Here is a 27230-nt window from a genome sequence, read left to right as displayed (position 1 = left end):
CTTCCATTAAATTATCTAAAGCATATTTTCTCATCATAAGATTTGCTGATTTCTGCATTTCTTCTGGGGGATGGCTGAATCCCGATTTCCCAAATTCTCTGCAGCCTCTCTCTCAAAGGAGTCTCTGTTCTGGGACGAGCCTGGGAGCCTACAATTGGAAGGTGTAACGCAACACTCCTCAAGGTCAGGGAATTTTCCAGAACATTTGAGGGGACACTCGCCCTTCTGGCTTTTCTGTCTGCCCCGGGACAAATCCGCAGAATACTTGTCACCTGAGACCTCAATGGCACCGCAGACCCCCCTTGGCTTTCCGCCCCTCTACTTTTTCCCCTGCTGCTAAGTCTGGGAAGAGTCTGGGACCCTCAAGGAGAAACAGATTGTATTCTGCTTGTGTGCTTCAACCAGCAGCACCCAGACAATCCTCATCCTGTTTGACTTCTAAAAACTGTGCCTGTGTTCAGCTTTTACATACCTACAAGGATGCCACAATTACGGACATCTTCATCTAAATTATTCAGTATTTTGTTCATTTTAAAATCAGATTCCTTTTCAAAGCTCTTTTCTTCTGGGGTTTGGACACTGCAGTAACATTAATCATATTAGTGAGGTTCACCCTCAGGACATAGGAGTCATAAACAACACAGATTCACAGTATGAACATGTCTTAGGAATTAATCTGTTCTGTGTAGTTGACGGGAGAGAGATAAAAACATTTAAAAATGCACAAACAAGCCTGCGGATGTCTGAAGGACATTTTCAAAAACCATTTTAGAGAGGGGCAAAGTCCAGGGGCCCACATGGGACCTTATTTTAGAAAATACTGAAAAAAAAACAGGATAAAAAGACTCATTTGACTCACAAGTGCTTATATGCTAAATATTTAGCTAGAACTGGCAGTGGGTTAGCTTAGCACTGTATGAAATAAGGACTCATTTCATGTTATATCTCATTTGTTTAATCGTTTTTCTCTTCTAATGAGAACATTTCCCAGACTCACCCTTTAAACATTTTATTTGCATTTTTAATGACCTTTTCATTCCCATATTCCACATGGATGCACTCACATAGTATGAATTTATTTCCACAGCTCAGCAGCTGTGTAAACAATATTTATAAAGGACTTACACTCAGCCTCTACATTTGAACCATGATGTCAGTGTTTTGCTCTTCATCACAGCAATGAAAAATATTCATACTGTATTTCAGGAAGAATGAGATACAATGACTCTTGAACAAGCCAGTCTCTATTTCATGCTGAAAACTGTTTGCCTGGGAGAAATTGAATCATACTGAAGCTTTGGGTTACAAGGTTAAAACTGAAAAACAAAACTGCACATATCACTGTTTCCTTCCTACCTGACTGTGCAGGGAAACAGTATCATGAACATGCAGAGTCTTCCTTTATTAAGGTCGTTGAAGGTCAAGAGCAAAGTGTGTGTGTGTGTGTGTGTGTGTGTGTGTTTGTTTGTGTGTGTGTGTGTCTGGTCGCTAAAAAGCACTGAAGTGCTTCTGCTGTGAAAAGATGTGAAAGGAGCGAGCAGATGGAGAAAGTAACCACAAGGATACATGTGATCACTCTGCCTGTTATGAAAGCAACAGGGCCACAGGCAGGTTAATTGCGGATGTTAATAATTCATTCCCCCGAGTTACGGAAATGAAATTGAACTCTACTTGTGGCTAATTTGCAGGTTCTATGGACAGTAACATAAGAATGGATGGACCCTTGCTGCAACCTGATTCTTCAGGTAAAAAGAAACAAGAGTTAACACACTGCAATCACGCTATAGTGGCTACGTGACACTGTACCGCAGGGTAGGAGGTGTATTATTTACCTTGTCACCAACTTACTGTAGTTCAGTGTGTACCAATGCTGCTTTCAAAATGGTATTAAAGAGCTAAAGTGTCAACCTAATACTACCAATGATGCAAGAAAATCCCAGTAAGCAAAGAATAATCCCATTTCAAAGGACAAGAGCAAAAAATCCAGATCCTAAAATGTCCAGAACACAAGTCACTCCCCATAGATCATCATATAAAATGCCTAAATAATACTGGATGACATCAAAAATGGTTCATCCGTCTTGTTTTAACAGTTTATGGATCTGGAACCAGCGGGGCTGCTGGTAAATGAGTAATGTAGGGGGGAAAGAAAAACATTCAGAGGCCTGATACTTATTTACATAGCTTACATTCTCCTGTGGTTATATGTTATAGTCAGCTTACTGAGTAAAAGGAGATTATATTTCGCTCTGTTTGTCTTCATAGGCTCTGACATGAGTTAAACAATCATACAGTTCTTATGGGATTCACCTCAGTGTAAGTCATATGAGAGCTAATGACTTCACAAAGAGCACGTCAGCAGTGCACCAAACATTTCACTAAAAATGTTAAATAAACATTTATTATATATATTTTTAAGGAGCCAGAGGGTCAGTCATTGTTTGGATTCATGGTGTGCACATGATTCGACTGTAATCTAAATATCTGCTGAGGTATGTCTGTCTGTGGCTGAATGAACTCCCATCACTACAGCAATGTTACTGCTGTGGCTAAAACCCGTGTCAGGTCCCCATGCATCTGCAGTGCAGTTAATTACAGGTTCACAGAAGTTCATTCTCATTTAGCTCCAACAACAGGACCAGTGGCTGAACCTTGAGTGTGAAACAGATACAGAAAAAGAGGAAACGCAACAGACGAGAGACAGGAGGTGCTGCAGAGACACAAGTGGAGTGGACATGAACTCACTGACTGACCATTAATTCACATTCATATTAAATGAGCCAGCAAATATTTAATCAGAGAGGATTTAGGGGAGGAAACGTCAAAGTTAATCTTCAGTGAGCAGGCAGACAGCCAGCTCTGCCTGTGCTGAGAGGCCAATAGCTTCACAAGTCAATCCATAAATATTCCTATATATCTGACCAGAGGGGGGGGGGGGGAGAAGAGAGAGAGAGTGAGAGAGAGAGAGAAGGGTTCAGTGAGACAGAGGAGCACCTCAAGAGCTCCGAACTGTTGAACCAGAATGAACAGGGAGTGAATTAAAACAAGGAAACCACTTTAACCTTAGACACGACATGCAGCAACAGCAGTGAGAAGCTCCTATCAATGTGATTATGTAATATTGATCTGGTTTAAAAACCTGTCACACTGACAATATGACCGGAGATAAAATGGGAATTTTTGTAGGATCTTTTGGAAATGTGACAACTGAAGAAGATAAAAAATTCACTCATGTTTCTGCAGATGCAATCAGTTTCCAGTCCCTCGTGTCAGGATTGCCAAAAAGCATTCTTTTCACTTGAATGTGGGTGAGGCGTCCTAACTGCTAGACCTCTGAATCCACACAGCTAAATCACAGCAGCTGAATTAAATTAGCTGAGATATCCTCCCTCAAATTAAAATGTGGTTTTCTTGCTGTATAAAATCAAGTAAAAAAAAATGAGGAAAAACAACTGCATGGTAAAATGTCAGGAAAGCTGTGCTTGGATTTTTCAGTAAAATGAAATACAGATATGGACTTCTAGGGGACACACTGCTGTGATAGCACTCGAAAGACAGTCAGTATTAACAGTGGCAGGAAGAGGAGCTTATCAGGAGGAGCCGGTGCTGGGCTTAGCGACTGAGGAAACCATTTAGGTTTTCTCATTGTCCTTTTTTTTAAGCCTCCCTGTTTGTATAAGTGTACCTCCCATCCTGTGAAAGTGCTGTACTGTACAAATCTTGTGTCTCTGCAGCGGCAGAGACAAGGGTTAACATCTGAAGCAGTCATGACCCTCCCCTCACCCTCGGGCCTGTCTTTCCGCTCTCCTGGTGTGTTTGGCCTGCCAGTGCGCATTAGCTATGTTTGTCAAATCAAATCAAACTAAAGATCACATTCTTCCTCCGGTGATAACGCTGAGCATGCTTGTGTTTAAACAGATTGCTCCGCGCCATCTGACCTGCAGAATCACCCCATGCCTCATTACAGGCCCTAAACTCATGATAAATGTTTTGGAAGACGTCAAAAGAAAGACTGTAAGACTGTAAGACTGACAAGCTTCAAATGAACCATTTAGGTGCCAAAGTTTTGCTTCTCTCAGAACAGATTTATGAGCTACTCGTTGAGCGCAGATGGCAACTCTTAAGAGTGTGTGACCTCTGCAAACTGGAGTGTGAACATGGCTGCTTCCAATAACAACAGGATCACACTGCCAAAGCCGTTTTCTTCACTTGGCAAAAGCTGCCATGTTATGCTGGCTCCACATTTCTGTGTCAGCTATTTTAATTAAACCTGTGTTTGATCTGACTGCGTGCCCACATTAGTGATTGGATTAGCGCCCAATAATCTTAATTACCGGTGGCCACTGAAAAGGAAACTCATCTTTTAAGATGTTTTCAGGAATCTCAGGAGCAAGTTTTAAATCTCCTAACCAGTTTTTTTTTATTTTGCTTCTTATTCTAAAACCATCAGCCTCAGACAAGATTGACCTCTGCATCCTGGCACAAAGTGCCACTTCACATACCTTATGATAAAGTTTCTAAAAGTAGAGTTCCACTATGGGTGCTGCTGCACACCATCCTCACTAGCTGTCAGCAATTAAACAATAAAAGAATGTGGCCTGTGGTCAGTATCACAGATACAGCTATATTTGTGACACCATTACAACCTTTGTTTTTGTATCTCCACTTGCATACTTGCATATTTATTAGGTGTTCTTGTGGTTTGTGTTTTTGAAATAGACACTCATGGAGTATAGCATCTGCTCCTGCTGTGATGAAATGATTGCAGTATTTAGCCCTGTTGGTTACACCCTCCCAAAGCCTGGGGTAATTACAAATTTCAATGCATTTGGCACAGGAGAAGGTTGGACAGACCAATGGCAGGAAGAGTTTTTAAGCACAACCCATGAAGCTTAAAAATTAAGCCCAGGATGGCAGGGAAAAAGCTCATTGTAATCCTGATAATACTCAATGGTCCATTAAGCTCAGTGGTGACCTTTTACTCTGAAAGAGAAGAGGTAAATTAAAGGGCCTAAAAATAATGTAATCCTGTCTTTGACTGCTGCACAGTGGCGTTAAGCTGCGGAGTTGTAATCGAATGACTGATGATTGTGAACCTATCCAGCGGTACACAGTGATAACCAACAAAAAAAGTCAAAAAGAAAATGGAAGTGATGGAGTAAAACCACCGTAGTGATTGTGGACACAAAGCAGCAGAGCTCAATTAACAGAAAGATAAAAAAAATGGACAAGTCATCCGGATTAGCACTAATTCTTCTGTGAATCTGAAAGAATGGAAAAGAGAATGACATGAAAAGACCTTTGACTATTTTTGCACAGAGCAGACAGGCAGTCATGGTGCTAACGATGTGTCACAAAACTCCACACACAGACAAATATCCCAGATTCCCGCTGTGTGAGTTTCTGCAGCCTGTGAAGCTGCCATGCACAGATCCCAGTTGGCCACATGGATGGACATTTGAGAAACAATCACTTGAATCGGTCCTCTCTAATGGCTTCATAAAAGAAGCAATTATTCTGCAGGGGGGGAGGTGCTGTCAATGGGAGATCAAATGATGTCTTCCACTATCCAACCTTAACAAAGCTCTTCATTCAAGGCCTTACAGAGTATCTGCAGGTTTTTTTTCCAAACAGGAAAAGAGCTTTTTTTTCCCTCGTTTTCTTCTCACACCTTCACTGAGCACAGAGGATCTCTGCTTTAATTAAAAGTGAATTCTCCCAGCTCAGTTCTGCTGTGAAGCTCAGTCCTCTATGCTTGAATAGACTTAAGAGGGGATTGCAGCAAATGTTTAGTTGCAGGACAGGGAGGGGGAGGAGGAGGAGGAGGAGGTGAAGCAGTCTTGGGATAGGAAACGCTGTAAGGAAATTTTAACAGTTTTTAGCTGTTAGTCGACACGGCAAACACTGTTATTTATTAACAGAGAAAAAGGCACTTTCTTTTTCCATGTTGGCCACAGAGATTTTACTAAGAATGTGCTCTCAGCAGAACTGGTGTGTGGGTGTTTGGCTCAGCTGAATGACTGACTGTTAAAGACTTCATATTCATGGTCTCTGTTTACTATTTGTGAGCTTGAACTGGTCCGTGAAACATAATTCAGGATGTGATGATGGAGCGGACTCTGTTTACTTCAATGTTACCATCCTTACTTCCTAGAAATTATGTTTCATTTGTTTCGCCAATTATGTGTAGAGAGGAAATGTGATTGCTGCCTGGATAATGTTCTCTGTTTCCCTAGGAAGTGCTACGTTATGTAACAATGCTATGTAACAGTAGCATTAGTGGGAGTGGATGGAGGTTGCCAGGACTTCAGAGACCAGGGGTGGAATTCTGAATCCTAGTTTGAACACACACAGCAGGTTAGCTGTAACTAACTACTCCTGTGTGTTGCAGATCAGGTGCACACTTCAGTTTGTGATTGCAAAATTTGTTGCTCATGGCGGGATCTGACACTGTGGTAACTGAAAATGGAGGTGAAAGCTGGGACAGCGCTGCGTCATAATAACCCGCGATCTTCTCTTCTCAGTGTTCAGCCAGGCGACAGGAAGGAACCCCAACCAGTTTGTAAACTTGTTGCTTGAAAAATATGCCATCACTGTCACGACATGCAGCAGTAAGTGCTGGAGCAGTGGATCAGCAGCGGGACAAATGTTGCTATAGCTATTTCCAGTGAATGCACATTTTGCTGTGTTTGATTGGAAACAACGCCGGCCTGTCAATCCTCCCACACTAGATGTGTGAGTGGATTAATGAAAGTGAGACACAACACAGTCTTCATGTCTGATGCAAAACTTGTAGCCTCTAATGATCACAAAAATTATTAAGGTTGTCTTTTTATTGTCATTGACTGTATGTTTCCCACAATATTAAATTCAGTGTAATGCATAAAAATATCTAACTCTTGTTCTGGCCACAGAGAGAATCTCTACTACAGGTGAAAAGCTAAACAGTGATTCCATCTAAACATTGCCTGGAGGAAGCTTCTTTATTTTTGCACTGACCCTGTGTTCCTGGAGGAATTTACTGCAGTGGAAAGGTGATGACACGACTGTCCTTGTATAACAGCTTCTTCTGGACCACTGGGCAGAGTAAGATCTGACAAACAGCCGGTGCACAGCAGCGCAGCGGGAGGGGAGACAGACCCTCCACTGTAGGACTCTTGACCAAAGCTGCTGCATCAACGAGGACCCTTAACAGCTCCCTTCTCAAGGACCTACTCAGTCCTTAAGCTAGTAGCTGAATCCTCCAGCTCTGTTCTACACCTCTTTCATCTTCCAGAGAAATACGGCATTAACAAATACTCTGGTCCCCTCATTATTTACCATTAATATGTGCTTCAGCAGCCCTGCAGACATGGTTGTGTCTGAAGTGATAAGTTATTGACAATATTACACTTCCTGTATTTTAACTTCCTCTGTTTCCTTCAAGAAACCACAGTGCAGTCTCAGAGGCTGCTCCTGTGCAGCGGGGCCTGTTTTCAGATCATACATGTATTGATTATCACTGTAATTTTTTAATCTGACACACACCCCTGAGAGCAAGATAAGTCTGTAACATTTGGCGCTGGGAGATAAAGGAGGATTAAAGAGGTTTCTCAAGGTGTTGTCTGGAGTGCAAGGGTGATCTGGTCCACAGCACCACATGCTAGCATCGTTTCAGACAATTGCAAGCTGCTATCTCAGCATGAAGCTAACATGCATTAAGTAAAACAGTGGAGGTCTTTTGCGTCTACCACCTAATTTTATTGCTCAGATCTAGTTGCAACATCCCTTGTACAATATAGTGCACTTAACAGCCTGACAGGCACCTGTCCCACGACTGACAAAAGCAGCTTCATCAGCACACAGCAAGGCCAAAAAATACTGAACTTCTCGATTTCTATTTCACTTCCTATTTATGATGCTATTATTATATTATATTATTACAGAATGCTGCATACATTAACTTATGATAATAAAAAGCAATTTCTAGTGACTTAGGGAACAGATAGTGACCTGAGAGACCGCAAACCCACAAATGTAGAGGAAGCCAATAAGTACATGATTGCGGCATTAATGATAACACCATACATGTCAAAACCCTGTTTAAATACATCACTGACTTGAGATAAGATCCATAAAGGTTATATTTACTTTGAAATAGGAAGAAAAGGTGTCAGTGTAGTTGTGATTTCAGATTGGTCCAACATGAAACACCGCAAATATTCAGATGCGAAGCTTGTCAGTGCCTCTGTTTTTATGCTCAGACACTACACAGCCGATTTATGTACCGGTACATGAAGCCAATGGCAGTTGACAGTTACATGTAAGGAGGTCAACCACAACAGCAGTGTTTTCATTTTTAATGTGTCCACAGACAGAGCTGAGTACAAAGCAACCAGAACATGTGTTCTGAGTCATGACACAAAATCTTAACTTTTTGTGCAGCGGGGAAAAAAAAAATTGCCTTGCCGTTAGTGTGCAGTCGATATTACTTCCACCACCTACACATATAACCCACAGCAGCAAGTATTTGACACCTATGCTGACACTGACTAACTGAAGCCATAGAAAATGAGGCATATTGGAGAAAGGCAGCAGAATGAGCGGCACCTGAATGGAGCTGGATATCATCACATGCTGCCTGGCTTTACTTTCCTCCAAATAAATAAATAAATAAATAAAACAAATGGAGTGAAAAGATTGCATGAGAACAGTCAGCTGTTGTTGTTGTATGCAAGCTATTTAGCTGTTTTTTTGATGAGCTGTTGAGAGTGCACAATCACGCAGTGCAGCGAGCTGGGTGCAGCAGTTAGGATCTGAGAGAACATGAAGTGTGTACATATAGTCACAGTGTGCTCTGTAAGCATGCTTTGGAAAATGTGTAGTGAACCATGAGCCTCATCAGCATCACTCAAATCTGCCAGTAAAGGTCAAGCATCACCAGAGGCCTGCTGTCAACATATCCATTCCAATTAAAAACAACCAGGCATTGTTGCTCACATGTCCTATTTTTACTTCAATGTTTTTGTTGTTGTTGTTGAGAAGTTGTTGACGTGCTCACTGTAGGCCATCAGCTCCATATCACAACATAAGAAATTCACATGTAGCTTAAGTAGAATTTAAAATAGGACATGGAACATGTGTTTTCTGCCTGCTATAAATTAGGTAAATTTCTTTGTGTTTAAACTCAATTACCACATGAGACACATGTGAAGGAAACTGAGAAATTGTGGTTTCTACCAGGCATATGTATATGCAGGAAAGTGCCACATCCTGCATTTTAATGTGTGCATCTGTGTGTGTTTGAGTGTGTGTGTGCATAAGAAGAGATGAGCAAAAGCATCTGGGGATTCAGGCTCTTTGACAGCTGCCTGCTTCAGGCCTGCAGGAAGGAGCCCGCCTCAGTGCTGCAGCCGCTCCTAAGATGAATAAAATATGATGGGTGCATACAGTAACGCTTCACTGTTGCTCTGATGCAACATGCAACAACATCTCCAAAGCAAAGGAAGAAAGAAGAGGGCCGTGTATGTGTATGTGTGCATGTGAAATCTTTGAGGTGCTCTACTATTTTTTAAAAAAGCAAACATTTAAATGGTCAGTTGCACAGTTTAAAACACATTTTCTTACTTCTCTCTCCTCATGATGTTTATACGTTTAGCTTCATGTGCTCATGTTTTGAGTTCTGGCCTGTGGAACTTAAAGGGAGTCTTGTTTTCAGCAGTGAGCACTTCTAAAGGAACCCTTCACAGTGAGGTCTGTGGATTTTTTGGACATAAAGGGGCGCTCTGTGTGGAGAGGCATGTTAGTGCTGAACTTTTCAATGCTGTCAACACCACAAACAAGAATCCACCCACACCTTCACTGTATGGGGGTGGCGGCAGAAAAGGATGTAGATGAAATGACAGCTTATGGTTCACTTAGACAGCAAGATAAGCCAGAAGCTAGCAATCCCAGCCTGTTGTACATGAATTCACCGGAGCTGAAGCACTTCTGTGTTTGCTGATAAAAAAAAAATAACGTCACAAACAGTTAATTGAACCTCTACAGTCAAAAGCATTCAGTCTAACTGTGCAGGCAGACCATGTTCTAGTTGCCGGTTGACTGAGGAGACGGCCTGAACAGGGAGTCAGTGAGCTGTTGAGTGGGAGCTGGAGCTGAGTCATCCTGCCCCTAAGCAACCTGGGAAAGACATCTGCACCGTCACCAAGAGAGCGGAGGTGATGAGGGTTGACATGGCACGGCGACGGGCTCGTGGCTGACCAGGCGTGCTTCATTTAGCGCATGTGATAGTTCCCAGCATCACAGCCAACCTGAGTAGTGTTACTGACAGATGGAGAACATTAGCACCACTCATGTGTGCGCTCTGCTCACTGCCAGATTCAGAAAAGTAGCTGATAAGGGGATAGACTTAGGCGCTCATCCTGCTTGCTGCTGGAAATTAATGGGACAACATGTACGGCTGAGTGTAAGAATAATAAGCCCCTGCTTTAGGAGTGTATTAATAGGTGCAGCTTGGTTACTGTTGCACATCTTTCAAAGCAAATCCCAGTGGATGCAATTACCGAGCACAAAGCTATCATGAGAATGTACTACTATTTACCCTTTAATGACACGTTCCCAACAGGAAATAAGCAAAAGTAGTTTATCTATTAAACATCAGTGAACATCCTGTTATTCCAGAGGTAGAAAAAATAAACAACGCATGTCTCGATTTGGCCATGTCATTCATTTCACAGCAACCTGACAAATTTCTCTAGCAAGCGTGACAGCCCAATTAAGGCCCAGCACACTGAGGGGAGATCTGAAGTCACTGCTGACACTGACAGACCCAGAAGGGGCTCCACTCCTTCAGATTCTTCATCACACTCCTGCTGCTGGATCGCAGCATTGTTAGGACAGAGCTTATCAAAAATCTCCTGACATCATCTCAAGAAATAGCCTGACTAATTCTTTGCAGCATAGTCTGGGTGTAGATGGATGGAAAACACCACAGGCTGCTTGCTAAAATGGATATTAACTATATTGACCTAACATGGTCATTAAGTCCACTGCTAACATCATCATTGGAAGTAAATGGCATCTTGTTATCTTTACTCCCACATTATTCAGTTTTTGGCTGCTATAAATAACTTTAATGTGGGAACTCCTTCAGGAGTATAAATGGCTAACACACAGGCAGCTACTTGGGCTATTTTGTCCTAAAAAGCTGAAGCTGATGAACTCCATTTCTCTATTTAAAGGCTGTGCTGTTGCCAGGTTGGACCTCTGTTGGTACAGCTGGTACAGGATACAGAACCCAGCAGTTTAACACCAACAAAGGCCTTTTTGTGAGGCTGCGATCAAGTTGAAATAAGAACAAGGGGGTCTTCTACTCAAGGTGAGCAATTACAGCAGTGATGTGATAATCGCATCAACTGGCAGCGTCTCAAGGTCGAGCAACAGACCACAAAAAAAGTGTCTGTAACATTCATTATTTTCTCCTTATCTTCTACTCCTCATCTTCTGTCATTTAACTGTCTGCATCCACACTCATTCTCTTACTGTCTCACACACACACACACACACACACACACACACACACACACACACACACAGAGTTAAGCCTTCTTCCTCCCCTGGGAGGTTGGTGTTAGATAGTTGTGAGTCAGTCTGAGGATGTGCAGGGTAAACAGAGCTTGGGTCAGACTGAGGGGGGTCAGTGGTAAGGAGTACAGATCAGTGACACATAAGGAAAAAAGGGCCTTTTTTACACTGAATGCATGCTGGTAACACAATATTTAATATAACTGAAATTAACATTTAGCAGATTGGGTGTGACCAGAACTGCACCCTTAGCAACAGACTGTTATCGTAGCAACAGTCTGTTCTTCAGAAATAAAGGACTCAGGATGTTGCATCCAACAATGCCCTGTGTTAAACATGACTTTTTAATGTCCACACACACACACAAAGCCTGACCAGCAGGTCTGAGTTCAAAAACATAATTGGCTGTTAGATGACCAATCATTGCAGGCTGAAGATCTCACAGCACAATAAAAAAAACATCCGGACATGGACTTTACATAATGTGTTCCTGGCTTTGGCTTTGAGTTTTTCAGCTTAGGTAATTATTTTCTTACCACCTGTCTAAGCGGTCCCATTATCTGGATATGTCTTAGGAGAGGTCTGGTTCATGAATAATCCTGCTATAAGCTGAAAATCTGGCTGGGATGCACAGGCTGACCCACTCCTTGGAACTGTGTGACCGTAACACAGATTTATAGATTATCCTCCTCTTTTCTTTCAAGGAAAAATAAGGAAATAATAATTTTTCCCTAAAACAAAAATGTGTTTTAAATCCACATCAATAAAATGCGATGAATTTACATGACTTCGAACGTCAGACACAACAAGCAGTCTGAAAGTTTCAGCGTGTCTTTGGCGAGTGCAGTTAATACTCTAACGGATCTTGATATCCTTTCTTGATGGTGATATATCAGGAACACAAGCTCCATCCAACCTACACATTTTGCACCAACGTCGCTGTGAGGGCCAGCACAAGCATGCAAAGACTGTAATTCCTGTCAGTTCCTCTGGCGATCTTCAAAGTCACTGGATATGATCCGTGGCACGTCTCTGAGAGGTGGCCAAGAGGATGAAGAAATAATCCCTGAAGGAATTCAAAGCCTTCTCACTCTGATGCCGACCACCCCGTCCTACACAAATGACTTTATATCCGAGCCTCTCTCAGGGTCTACGCTGCAGCCATGGCTGCTCTTTTGCTTGTGTGTGTGTGAAAATGTATTAAATTCAACAGCAATTTACAAAAACATTTTTTCTTTCAAGATTTAATCTCAACAGTGTGATCATTGAAAGTCTCTGGTGAACCAAACTTTTATTACTTTGATTCTGATTATTCACTACAGCAGTTCATGAGGATACAAATATGAATTACTCTGATGGCCGTTTGCTTCTGCTTCAGGGAGGACTGACCTCACAGGACAGCACAGCTGCTGCTAAGAACAATAATGACTATGCGATTTTATAGTTTGAATGAGCACCCGTACATTTCTGCCCTGCACAGCTGAAAGCCACATTATTGTTATTAAACCCATAACTAGTGGCTTTAAAGAGGAGGAGGACGAGGAGGGTGTTAGCTTTTATTTTCCAGTGGTACTCACGCCATTGATCGATTCAGCTTGGTTTAGATTCAAGAGCTGTGAACTGTGCCATGCTCCAGCTGCCATAACAAGAGGTCTGTCATGCTGTATTCTTTTTATTATCTGCATGACGAGTGTTGAAATAGCACCAACATGAGCAATTAGTGGCATTCATCAATGGATTTTAAGGGCACTGTGATCAATCATAACAAGTGCTGTGCTAATTTACAGTGGACCAAGGTCACCAAAAACCAGGAAGAATTGTAACAAAGTCAGGGCAAAAATTTACAATTATTGTTATTTATTAAGAAAAAACGGCAGGGTGTATTCTTAGAATTTTGTTTCCCCACAAAATCTCAGAAAAAAATAAATTATGGTCATTGTACCAAAAAAAACAAACTTCTCCACTAAACTTTAACATGTGAAGAACAAAGTTTAGTTTTCTTAGAGCCACAGACAAACAAATAAGAGAGGAGGTGGGGGTGCAGGCTATAGGCTCTGTCTTGAGTCTGATTTGCAGCTTTGGTTAAAAATTAGCAGAAGGGCTCTAAATGGAATTCCAGCATCCTCACACTTTGGAGGAAGGTGTTCAGGCTGTGGGCCACCAACCACGCATGCACCTGCTTAGAGACTAATGCATTTTTCCCAGGCCAGTAAGCATGACAATGTACCTAACAGAGAGCATCTGTCACACACAAGCACAAGATATTACAGCGAGATATGCATGCACAGCTGGATTAGGCAGCTAGAAGACAAATAAATAAAGCAGCTCTTTACAGGATGTGTGTGTGTGTGTGTGTGTGTACAACCAACCAGGGCAGCTATTTTTATCACTTGAGGCAGAATCAAAACATGTGGTCTGTAAAATGTGTTACCAACAAGTAGCAGCATCTTTTTAGATGCCAACGTTAAGGATGATAAAGAATAAAAAAAAGTCTCCGCACCATAAATGTGCATGCGAGAGCTGATATATCAGGAGTTCTGCTGCACCACACACACACACACAGCAGCAGCTCAGTTTACAGGATTTGTCCCGAGCAGAGAAGATTTTCTTCTCTTTAATGTCTTTATGTGATGTGAGAGAAGAGCTGATCTTACCTCGAACATCAGCAGACGGAGGACTCAGCTGAGGATGGTCACCTCTCAGGCTCAGACATCATGTTTCAGATCCTCGATAACTCAGCCAAATATGAGCAGCACCACGCGTCAGCATGTGAAGCTCCTGCTGCTATGCAGATACCTAACGTTAGTTTGTCAATCCCATTAGCCCGCACAGTCTCTTGCTGCTGTTCAATAATCTGCTGTACTGCAGATGAACCGCTACACGCTTCTATATTCTGGCCGGAGAAGGTGGGAGTACTGTTAATGGCCTCACAGGCTTTCCTGTCTTTACATGAGCCCCGCTGAAAACAGCCCCCGTCCTCGTTTGGGTCGCTCCAGTCCTCTGTTCAGGTCCAAGCGGGGATGTGATGCGCGCGGTGGGTTGACTTGTCTTTTCTGTCGCCTGTCCGGTGAGAGGGAAGACTGTTTGACGCAGCGGAGAGGAAGCGACACACACCGTGCGCGCCCTGCGCTCACACACACGGACCAACAGCACTGCCTGCTGTACTTAAAGAGACACAGCAGAGGGGCCCGCAGAGGCGCGGTGCTCCCTGCACGCCGCTCTGCTTTCTGGGCCACACAGGTGAGGTCTGGCGCGGTGACACGCTCCCTGCTTATAGCTCCGGTCTAAACGTGAGAAAATTCATCCAGGAAATTTAGATTTTCTTTTCTTAAAAAAAACATGCATATGCAAAACGCCGTGCATATAGAGTTTATTGCTGCACTATAGCAAGTCAAGCATATTCAAGAGCAGAATTTTTTTTACAACCAACACAACTATAGTAAACCATTTTACTATAGTTTAATCATCATAACATGGGATAATGCGAATCTTACAGCAGTGATGCTGTTTACTCTGCCATCTGATATTTAACATCTAAGAAGCACACACCATGATAAAGGTAGCTTCAGTATCTAAGGGCTGTTTAACAGAAACAACAGTGGCAAACTTTTTGAGAATTATACTAATTGCTCCTTTAAATTTTGAACATTGATCCTCTGTCATGAAAAAAAAGTCATCTTTGTTTCTATCTCACCACTTACAGTCCCCTTTCTTTCTGTCTCTGAGCCAAATGCACCGATGTCACGGTTTGATTAATACCTTTTTTTCCCCACTCTGATTTTAATCCTTTCTGCATCACCCCTCTCATACCCACCTCCAGATGTTCAGCCGTGTGTGTATGTGTGTGTGAGAGAGAAAGAGAGTGTGTGTCTCGCTGCAATTCTCAGAATTTCCAGTCAGAGATTGGGGTGGTGATCATCAATTCTCTTTAACCGTAAATCTTCTAGTGTGTAAACTGTGGTCTTCAATCAGTTTTATCGTTCTGTCCCTGACAGTCACTGCCGTAAAATTAATGGCTTAGAGCTATTGCATTACACAGATCTTTAAGGACATGCACATGCATGCAGAGGAGCAGTGTAGGAGGGACTTTAAAGTTTCCTGTGCCTGGCCTAAGCTTTTCTGAAGTGTACTGTGGGTTGGTTTCATCTGTGTGTTTAGTCAAAGCCTGCACCTGCTAACTGTGTGAGGCACTCACTCATTACAAGTTTAACTGGTCCGTCCTAAAGGGATGCTGTGCTGACACAGGAGAGATGACTCTGCATATTCCAGCAGCATCAATTCATGACTCGGTTGTTGTCTGTGCTGTCGCCCGTAGTGCTGTCACTTACAATTACTCTCTCTTACATGGTGACTCAGCGACGGACTTCAACTCAGAGAGGCACTGCGAACTCACCAGTGTGCATATTAGTCATGCTGAATCAGACAGACAGGATGGGGCAGTGGCCAAACAGCACTAAAAGTCATAGTCCGGCATTCGTGGAAGGCAAATGAGTTTGTTTTGATCAACTGCACTGCAGGGTTTTGCAGATAGATGGAAAACAACTCTTCTATTTTTTTTCATGTGTTGTTCAAGGGTGTACACACACACACACACACACACACACACACACACACACACACTGGAGGTCAGAGGCAGGGTTATAAATCATGTGCTGCAAGAGATAAAACTGCAGGCCAGCCAACACATGTCAACCCCTCATAAAGCCTGCAGTCACTGCATTGTGAGCTGGCCTGTGTGTGACCACCACTAGTTTATCTCCCCCAAAGAAGATAAAAGGCTCATTGTGTAAAATCTCAGAGTGGTGAGAGAGAATTTTCAGATTGTGACTGTTTTCTAATAAAGCTTTTTTTTTTGCACATCGCCATCAGCAAACGATACACAGAAAGTCCACTGCTGGGACATTGTCCTGTTTAATCCCTCTATGGAATATTTTATTCATAACGAACAGCACATTTCTCTGCAGCACCATGTAAGCCTACCCCCTCTCTGAATCACCTCAAAGGGAAGTTTCCCCCAAGAGATCAATCTAGCGCTGTAAACAGCGCCTCGTGAGAAATCCACTGCAGCACTGAGCTTAAATATTGGGAGTTTTCATGAGAAATGGGGTCGCCACACATTTGTCACATGTCTGTGCAATGTGATGGGAGTAAAAATGAGTACGTGCAGCCTAGTACGTTCTCTTTAGGTTCACTGTTTGACCTCCTACTGATGTAACAAGTCAACATGTGTATCACAGGTTACTGAACACCATCCAGATTTAGGTTTCATCACCATGCACCCCATAAAGAGAGTCGACGCCCACAGCTTTCAAAAACACTATTGTCAGAGAGCCACTGGGGCTACATGAGATCAGAAACAGGTAATTTGGGAACGTCAGTTTCGCCTCCAGCATGGGAGTCAGAAACGATGAAATGTCAACACCGTAACACTAGCTGATAATCCAGGAAGAAGCTGTCATGAAGAAGACATTTAAACACACTTCTGTGGAGGTGTGTGTTTCATGATTACATATGAATGTGAGGTGGAGCATTGAATGTCTTCCACAAGACTGAATGATGGACCAGTTAACTCCTGTTGTTAAGAAGAAATGCATTTATAATTTTAAAGTATATCTTAAGTCACAGATTGCATTTAACTGCCTAATCATGTTTGGTAGGGCAGATTGTGTCTGCAACATTTAAAACTAAAAACAAAACATCTCATTTAAAGCTAGTATTTTCAGTTATCTTTGTATGGTCTGAGTAAACCTTATCATACCAATCGTAGCTGTTTATCTACAATATTTGCAGACAGCAAGACAGACAACATTGTACCTACTCGTCAGTCTCAGTTGTCTGGGTGTTGCTCTGCCTATATGTCACATGCTTTGTTCCTTTTATTGGCTGTATGTCTATCCAGTTACACCCAGAGGTATTTTATTCTATGTCCACTGCCTGCAGACTAAATCTTTGTATAGAACAGGAAAAAAGGATTAGCACGGCTGACAAGGCTACTATCTCTCAATAGCATCAAGATGAAACCGTGAAAGATCAGGTTGTGAGGGCTGGGAGTTTGGGGGTTAAAAAAACAACAAAGGGGGAGAGAGTCAGGGAGTTTCTGTCAAAATGCTACATGTTTTTGTATCTGTTAAAGAAATAAATTAAAAGGGCGTTGGTGACAGAAGTGCTGTCTTTCAGAGCGAGGATCTGCCTGATGAAAGATATTATTTGCTTTGAAGAAAATCAAAGTCTCTGAGTGTTGCTCCCAGAGCCGTGACCTACATGACTTAGAGCACCAATGTGATGCCACTAGAGCAAATGTCAGCCTGTTGACGTTCTGTTGTGCATGAACAGAAAGCTTTGCTGACTGAAACATGAAGGGGAAACTGCATGCACTGACTTGCAAATGGCTGCATTGACAATGCTATCAGTTAATCAAGTCTGCACCAAAATATTACACACACACACACACACAGTGTAAACCTGTATCAATACAGAGTAAACGGTTCCCTCCAGCACAATTGACTCAAGTTTTCTCAATTCCTGCAATTCCTGCTGATTGTACTTGTATGTCAATCAGCTGATAACCATGTCATGTTTATTGATCTGCACAGTGATTTATTATCTTCCTGGAGGCTGCCTCTAAAACCTCTCAGTGATCTTCAATAAAGTCTGTCCACTGCTACACATTTGAAGATGACATTGATCCTCCATGTTCAGGTTTTGTACAATAAACATTCACCGCTGATGAGACAGCTCACAGCTCTATTCTGTAATATTCCCATTGATTTGGCACAGAAATAACACACTCAATACGTGTAGCTGCGCTGCACTCTGAATGACCTTTAAACTAATAAACAAGGCAAGTCTCCCTGTCAGCAACACTTCTCTTATGTAAATGTTACATACAGTAAATATTCGTTTTTTTTTAGCAGTAATTTTTTATGGAATATTTTTCTCTTGACTCTGAGAGCAGGGAAGTCTGCAGTTCATCGTGGTTGCATGTCTCCCTGCTCAGAAACTAGGACAGAGACACTCTTCATTAATACAAATTAAATATCTCTCTACATGTTTGAACATTTTATGCTATCTGATGTGAATGTTCTGTGTCGCTCTGTCCTTTCTGTGTAATTGGCCTCCACAAGCACTGTGAAATCTGATTAGAGCTCGTTCAGGCTGCATCATAACACACTGAGTTGTAAGAATGTTGATCAAATGTGTTGGCAATAAATATAATGTAAATAATTAGGCACCTATAAGTTCCTTTCCAGTCTAGTTAGTAATGCATCTTGATGCTGGTTGAGGAATGGACAGGCTCTGTCTCACTTTGTACACTTGCATAGAGTGTTGTGTAAAGAATGTACTTTGTTGCGTATTTCAACAGGGCTGTGTGGTTTCATATCGACTGTGTGTGCGTGCCAGAAATGACTGTAGCAACAAAATGGATGAGCATAGACACACAGCACAAAAACAAAAAGGTTGTGTGAGATCACTGGATGAGACCCGCAGAAAGAGTTTGCTCATAACTGAAGAAGCTGCTTTGAATGCGACTTCATAATGAGCCAACAGATTCCAATCTGAACATATTGTTACTGGTTTATGTGGAATTCACACATAGCAGCACTGAGCCTTGCCTCGGTGTCTCTACAGCACCCCAAAAAAGGTTCCCTAAGAAATGCTCCTGCAGTGAAAAAACACCCAAAGCAGTAAGTGAGAGCTGGAGAGTCAGGCCAGCTGCCACTGTAACAAATAAACAAATCACAACACAATGCAATACAATAGGCAAAGTTAAAGAGAAAAATTTGGTATTATGAATACTGCTGTAGTGAATTCTTTGACCACAATAATTGTAGGGGAAATGTGTGTATCTTTGCAGCTGTAGGTGAGAATTAATGCAGAGGCTGAGTGAGTGAAAGGAACTAGTTTTCTGGCTGGTTTGTTCTTCATAAAGAAGCAGGTGGAGCAGAATTTACTGAGGAAGCAGACCTCATCAATTAAACCCAGCGATGGCTGCAGGCATCAATAATTCAGCAGTCCCTTTGAAAACTACCCAAAAAATAGGCCCTGCATTATTTAAAGGGCACACTGAATTTATTAGAAATATGAATTAATGATGAGATTATCTTAAGAATTTGACTTAAATCGCTGGCAGAGGCACTCCAGCAATCAGCAGATAAATCCGTTTCTACTCTAGATTTTATACCTGCAAAAAAATGTCCTGCTTGGAAGATTGAGGCCGTGAAATCAAGCTCATGTTGTAATTGCTATTCAGGAGGTGTTTCAATGTCGCTGCATCAGCATGGGGAGGTAGCATTACTGAAGACCTACATCTTTAAGTCACCATAAAAAAAATAATGATTCTCTCAGTGAGTTTCATTTGATCCTTCTGACTCCAATCTCATTAGACACATCTGACACAGTTTGGGATGTTTTGGTCACTGGTCTTATTTCCTCTGCTATCAGTGTCTGGCACCCAGCTTCAGCCTCAGCCAATCACACTGTGAACTCCATTCATTAATTTGGAACTTATTGTCTGCTAATAAGCATCTATATTCAGCTCAGATCCATAGGCGTTATTAAAGCCACGCATGTGTGCACATCTCAGCTACATTCATCAAGCAGAGCCACTCTGGTACTTCCTCCTGTTTAAAGGCCACAGCATGAAAAATAAAGGAGAACTGCAGTCATCTAGAAAATGACAAGAAGTGATTTCTAGTGGCTTTGTTACATCCCTCACGCTGTCTGAGAGTGACGCCTCTTCTCTCATGCCCGCACCGTGGTCTGTACTCACTTATAATGCAGTGACTACAGTGTGCATAATAAGTGACCCTTTACTTTAAGGGAAGAGGCATTTTATGTAATTACCAGCAAACAATTGAGGAACCAAAGAGGAAATATTGGTTATTAAACAGTTTGCAGATGAATGACTTGTTGTTAGATGATTAGTTCAAGTTACCATTTCCATTAGTTAACCTCTTTTAAGTAGAATTGATTAAGTATAGGTTTGCTAGTGTGTGTTATTGTCCCTGACAGAAAGATAATAGGGGTGGATTCTAAAAGCTGCTAAATATAAGACACTCTGCCTGAGATGTAAAAATCTAAAAATGTAAATCTAACCTTAAATTAATAAAGCTTCTTACTGTAAGTGAGCTCTTTTTTACAAAACACTGTTACAACATTATTCCTGTCCGGGAAACAGAAACCAGTCAGAACATTTCTTCATGTGTTGTGAAAATTAGTAACCAGTGTTATTGTAACCAGCTTATTGATTTTCACTCATTGGATAGCCCCCCCACCAGGCCTCCACTCCAGTAACCCATTTTGATAGGAGGGTTTTATTTTTCTGCTCACTGAAACATTTGTTTGTTTTCAAATGGCCTGTGACAAAAACTCCTTCTGGTAATTGGGGTTTGTCTCTTAAGGAAATTATAGGGTGTCAAACTGATTCACCAGGAACACCAACCCTTTACTGATAATTATACAGTGCTAAAAATCACCCACAACAACAATGTTCAAATTCACACACACACACTCTCTCTCTCTCTCTCTCACACACACACACACACTAGCTCAGGTGTCTAATTAGTATCATTAAACATGGGGCACTTACATTGCAGTTTCTGTGGGTGTCTGCTGTTTATTAACACTGACTGAAGCAGCTGCCAAACAGCAGCTCAGTTGTATCACCACCATCCATTCTGAACATGCTCAAGAGAGCTGACCCACTTCATGGTGCAATTTGTCTCGGTGACATCCTCCTTCACTTCTGTCTTCTGCTGCCACTGTCACCATAAATACGTTCAAATGACCTCAAAAAGAAGGAGAGTTAACTGTTCTAACAGAACAAATCAGTAATGACAAAAACGGCTCATTTTAATGCTCGCAGACACAACAAAGATCCTGACTGAAACACTCAAAGCTGCAACAATGTTGATGTGTTTAAGTGATTCCTTCTTCTATTGTCTGCTCTTTCATTTTATTCTACTGCATGTAAACTTCTTAATGCTTAATTCTTAACTCCTCTCCCAGCATGAAGTTTCCTGGGAATAAATAAATAATTGAATCATCTCTCTTGTTTCACAAATTTCTTCGGATTGTGGAAGTGACTTACAAAAGTCAATTTACATCTAAAATAAAGGAGCACATAACAAGTCAAATATAGACTGGCACGCTGACGCTTCATCAACCTCAGGACCAAATTCAATTTTCTGCCCTGTCTGTGCAGCCTCATTAGGTTAGCATTGTAGAAGCAATTTATTCCTCCATGCAAGGAGATAAAGAAAAAGGAACAAAGCAATTGTCCTTATTGTGGCGATACAGACAACATTTTGTGAGATAAAACACAGACTTTCCTCACATACATGCAATCACCTATGACATCTATTCTAGCCTCATCCATAATCTAATCAAATTCTTCACAGGGAGTTCCTCTGGAGGAGCAGAAGCACTGCAGCTTTTTTATTTCATCTTACAGGATCCACAAGAAGTCATTACTGTGCAGCAGAGCCCATGCATATGTATTGAGATCTGCTCAGACTTGACATGGCACCAAATATGGGGAACATACCCGAAAATATCTATACAATTAAGATAAAAGATGATACCGGTACATATAATATGTTAGATCAGCCCATAATCAGCTTGAGTAGACCTGTAGATGTGAAGCAATACAAACATGTCCGCCCACAATGTTTTTTAAAAAAACAACACTCTTCAATCGCATTTTGGAAAAAGTCCAACTAACGCTGTGGGCTGTGGCCTCATTACTAGCGGGAGGTGAGCTCTGTTTAGGGGCAGAGTTGTTAATGTATGCACATCCCAAACAGCCTGAAAGAAAGCTTTAAAAATTCCTCATTAAACAAAGGCAACTGTGCTGCAAGGGTGCGTAGCATCCCGGCCTCAAAGCTCTTATCTGCATATGAATAGTTGGCAAGATGCTCATTAGCATTTTGATGGATGAAATGAAAACTTAAATAAACAAATATGCTTATTCAGACATCTTGGACAGATCCTCAAAGTATAAAGATAGCACTTCAAAGTTTTTAAATAGGCTTAGAAGGTTGAATTAATTCAACAACCCCACTATTAAACTGCCACAGGTTCCTGTCTTAAACTTCAGCAATGTAAACCACTGAAGACTGAAGACTCCAAATGCCCTTGTCTCTTTGCAACATACTTGCCTGATATCTTAGTTCTGCCTGGAGACGGTGTGCAGCTAAATGCACATCAAATGTAACCACATCAGAGAGAAAATCTAAAACGCAGATGCAGAGAAGAAGAGATTTGTTCTGCAAAATGAAAATATGCTTCATGCAAGTCAGCACCACAAAGAAACGAGGTGAGTGTGTGTGCAGGTGAATGTTACAAATGGTGATAGATAAGTCAGCAGTCCATGTGCATTTTACTGTAGTATTACTGGGTAATAGAAAGTCTCAAGTCAGCACTGTATGAGAAAATGGATGATATTATGTACTTAGCAAGCAAGGACACCCATAAGGACATGGTGTCAACAGTCCTTCCTGCAGCATGCTGAAAAAGAGGGCTGCTGAATTCAAATGTGGCACAAAGATCCAGAAGAAAATGACCCCTGTCCAAAAAGATCACAGAGGAGGCCATTGATAAGACCCATGATATGAGAACAATGAACCCACAAGAGTACACTGCCACAGAGCTGGGCGTCCTCCAAGAATGTGTCCATGCAGTTATTCAGAACAAACTCCAACTGCTTAGGCCTGATGAGAAGCAGATTCAGCACAACATGTCAACGGACAACCGACCATTTCTGAGGAAGAATGTAAGACATTCAGGTGATGACCTCCATTTCCTCTTGTGCAAAAGAAGACTACTAAAGAGTCATAACACAAGGCTTTCCTCTCTAATCTCCTGAGACAGCTACAGGAGATAATCAAGATGAATCAGCATGGGAAACTGAGGACAGGCAGAATTAGGCTCCCTGATGATGAAGATGAAAAGGGAGTCACTTTTTTAGTGAACCACTTTTACTTTCCATTGGTTTAATTACATTTAAATTTGAAAGTTAACCTCTAGGACTACAGAGAAGATCTGATTAAACAATCTGTAGCTGTGTCAGTACTGTGGGGTCTTTGTAGAAATGAGTGGATGTTGTGCTTTATTCCCAGTGCCAGACCAGTAGCTGTATGTAATGAGCTGTGATCTCTGCTTCTTTTACCTAATCATCTTCCCACACACACACAACACACAAACATGTGGACCCTCTCTCAGATTAACAGTAGGGATCCTCATCCCTTCACCTGAAGTGTTACAATAGAGGAACAACACCATTTCAGGTTACAGTGTGCCATTTTGTGGATTATCTTATTAATGCTTTGGCGCAGATGAATGTCTTCACACCTTACAACATGAGTCAGACAGTGACCCATCTCCCCCTTCTTGCCCATTCAGACTCACAAACACTTCCCCACTGCTATGTATAGCCATTAATTTACTTCCCCCTGGGCTGCACTGTCTATGGCTATTGATCAAACAGAGCCCCCAGCATTAATTTAGTGCCCATGATACATCCTGTCATGAGAGGCAGGAAGAGAGTATTGATTAACGTATAGTTGTGCTAAGGGCACTACTGCAGCACTCTATGACAAAAGCCTAATTAACTTTCTGAAACCTCTTAGAGAGCTGCAGCTCTACTCCTTTCTGCTTCAAGTGTCTCTGCAGTGTCGTGTGTTGACCACAGAATCAGCAATCAGGACCTCAGCTTCCAGTGGGGCCATTCATTCTGAATATATATGTACTGATTATGCTGCTGGGCAGTACAAACAGAAGTATTAACCTATTTTCACACTAACATATGCATATATCTCCTTATTGTCCATAAAATGTCTGCATTCTAAAACAATATAAAAATGGCTACTTCACAGTCACAGCAGCGAGTTAACATGTTTAAGGCTCCATTTACAATACAAACAACAAAATACATTACAGGGAAAGTGGTTCTTTAAACATTCAGTTGTAAGGAAAACACAAAGACTGTAAATAGGACTGTTTTTCTTGTGCTGCTATGCTGCCACCTAGTGACACTTGAAGATAATCCATTCATTTATATAGGACAATTATTCTCTCATCAGGGGAGGGGAAAATAAACACACATTCAACACAGTTATAAAATGTAAAAAAAAATATATATATTTGAATGCAGAGTGCAATGAAAAGAGTTTAGAATTATGTTTTTGTGTTATCTTTCAGTCTTTGCAGCAGTCAGTTTCAGGCGAGAAGGGTCAACTGATTTTATCTCCTACTCTGGTTTTGAATATGGTCAGAGGTCCTGATCACGTGTACACAGACATGGTTTTGTCTATTTTTCATTTAAACTTTCAGTCTCTATGATGATCTTTACCTGCAGAGAATATTGAGAAACCTGGACTCCACCTGGAAGGTTTTCTCCTTCAGATGAGCCTGTTAGTTACAGTAGCACTGACAATGCACATTACAAAATACTGTTCTGCTATTTTTCAAAAATAATTCTTGCCCTCTGACCAGCATGTGTTATACAATGCTTTTTGCATTGGCTTAAATTATTTTTGTATATCTATTGAGGTTATTTTCTGTGTTTTTTTTTTTATGAAAGGCACTGAAGGCTCATTGGAAGGCTCAGCCTTATTCAATCTTTTAAAGGCTGGAACTTTTAAAGGCATGCCAATGACTGGTAACTGTACATTATACCCAGTAAGAGTAATGATTTCTCAAAAGAGATGTTGCTAATTGGATTTTTGTAAGCATTTAAGGGGATATAATGCAGAAAGTGCCAACAAACTAGATGGGTAAATATCCCCTCAGACCACAGAAAAAAAAGTGAAATAAAAAAAAAATGAACCAAAGAGGAAGAAATATTTTTGTGAATTTAAGTGTGTTGTAATGCACCTGCAGAATCTAAGCATGATAAAATGTCATTAAACTACATATACTGGAATCACTATGTGCCTAAACATTTCAAGTTGCAGAGTATGGTAGAAACACAGGTTGTGCATGTTCACCTCATACTGCTGAAGTAAAAGGAGTTTCAGGCACCAAGCTGTCATGATTGTGTTTTTCCAGCAGAGGATCCAGGATTACAGCTGGAGTCACTGCTGTTTTAAGTCTCTGTGTTTATGATCAAATAAATTTTATTGATAAGCATGTAAACATTTTGCATACTCATGTTCTGCAAGAAATAAAGTGCTAAGATCAGATCATCATTGAAATGTATTTTGTCTCGGCTGTGCTAAGTAAGCACTAAGTAGCAAATGTTGGCATGCTACCTCACATTACTAAACAAAAAAGGATTTATCTTAATGTGCTTACCTGCAGAAATGATCCTTTATTTTTATAGAGCTCATGAAGAGCACCTAGTGGGATCCACACTACGGAGACCAGTGAGATGCCCCAGCCCACCACTTCAGCCCATGCTGGGTACCTGTAGTCCCCATAATGTACAGGAGTGTACTGAATGATGATGGAGATCATTATGCACTGTAAAAAAAAAGAGTCATGTGCACTTGTGTGTTTCTGACATTTTCTCATTTGCACTGATTAAACAAGACTCACCAACACCAACAGAGGAGAAAGCAGCAGCCAACAGACACGGAAGTAGATGTTTGGTGCTTTCCCCTGCATCTTTTCTACCATCAGTGAGACACGTGGAACACCTGACAGGGAAAACGTGCTTAATTAGTATATTAACTAGTCATGGATTGGACCATGTTCACGTTAAATGGTGTATTGGGGAGTTTCTTTCACCACAAAATAAAAGTTTGTATGACCACTTAAGTTGCATTTTGGGTTTTACCAAAGATCCAGCAGACAGCCACAACTTCAAAGAAAGCCAGGACCATGAGGGAAATCACAGCAGTGTAGTGGTCCAGCAGCTGAAACACATAGATCCCCCCCGTGCAGGAAGGAGATGCAAAAACAAAGTGGTTGCCCCCAGTGAAGCAAATGTGGACTATAAAACCTCCTCAAACATGTCGACTGTACCTTGGTGATATGAGGAATACCCAATACAAAGAAGACAACGCACACAGCCAGGACTATCAGCTCTTCTCTTTTTAGGAAACTCAGGACTTTGGGTCCAAACTCGTCTTTTATGAAGGTCACAGCTACCTCAGTCGTGGCAAACTGTGGAAGACAATATTTACCAAGTGTGTAAAGACTTATGCATTTTTGTTTGGAGTAGAGTTCAGTAGCTTAAGTCATCAAACCTTCAGGCTCAAAATGGGTCAAAAATCATCATCATGATGTGATGTGTGGACATCAAGTCCACGAGCAAAAGAAGTTAACAGTTACAGAGAAATGGCTCAATATTCTAAGAGCTACACATCAGAGAAAGAAAACAGCTCCTGATACAAGAAAGAACATTTCAAGATCACATATGTAAGATCTCAAACTTGTTGCAGATGTTTACCTGACTGTCCAGGCCCAGACACAGCAGCATAAAGAAGAATAAAGGAGCCCAGAGCTGAAAGGCAGGCATGGTGGCCAGGACTTCTGGGTACACAACAAACACCAAACCAGGGCCTAAACACAGGACACAACAGTTACAAAGACCTCTACTAGACCCAGATTTTATCTGGAGCAGTGTGACGCCTTCAATGCCATGTTCTCACAGCAGCATAGTTTGAATGTTGTTGTCTGTGATTCTGCAGAATTTTGGCATAGCCCTATACACAACTAATCCA

The 27230-nt window shown here is 41.5% G+C and overlaps 1 protein-coding gene across 8 annotated transcripts in view; it reads right to left on the bottom strand.

Moving 5' to 3' along the window:
- Positions 1-27230, bottom strand: part of LOC114440908 (WSC domain-containing protein 2) — a 44411-nt gene that overhangs the window by 13266 nt on the left and 3915 nt on the right. For 3 of the 8 annotated variants that reach the window (XM_028413547.1, XM_028413550.1, XM_028413554.1), the window contains 6 exons: positions 26957-27069; positions 26531-26670; positions 26342-26442; positions 26101-26201; positions 25858-26025; positions 16698-25656 (listed from right to left, as the gene is read on the bottom strand). In XM_028413547.1, the coding sequence (XP_028269348.1) occupies positions 25552-25656; positions 25858-26025; positions 26101-26201; positions 26342-26442; positions 26531-26670; positions 26957-27069 (728 nt within the window). In that variant the 3' untranslated portion in view covers positions 16698-25551. Of the gene's footprint in view, positions 1-14216; positions 14701-16697; positions 25657-25857; positions 26026-26100; positions 26202-26341; positions 26443-26529; positions 26671-26956; positions 27070-27230 lie in introns of those variants that run through there. The other 5 variants (XM_028413553.1, XM_028413552.1, XM_028413548.1 and 2 more) reach the window with 4 other exon arrangements.

Source organism: Parambassis ranga, chromosome 9 (genome assembly GCF_900634625.1).
Source record: "Parambassis ranga chromosome 9, fParRan2.1, whole genome shotgun sequence".
NCBI classification, from domain to species: Eukaryota; Metazoa; Chordata; class Actinopteri; family Ambassidae; genus Parambassis; species Parambassis ranga.
This window is presented reverse-complemented; position numbering and strand designations above follow the sequence as displayed.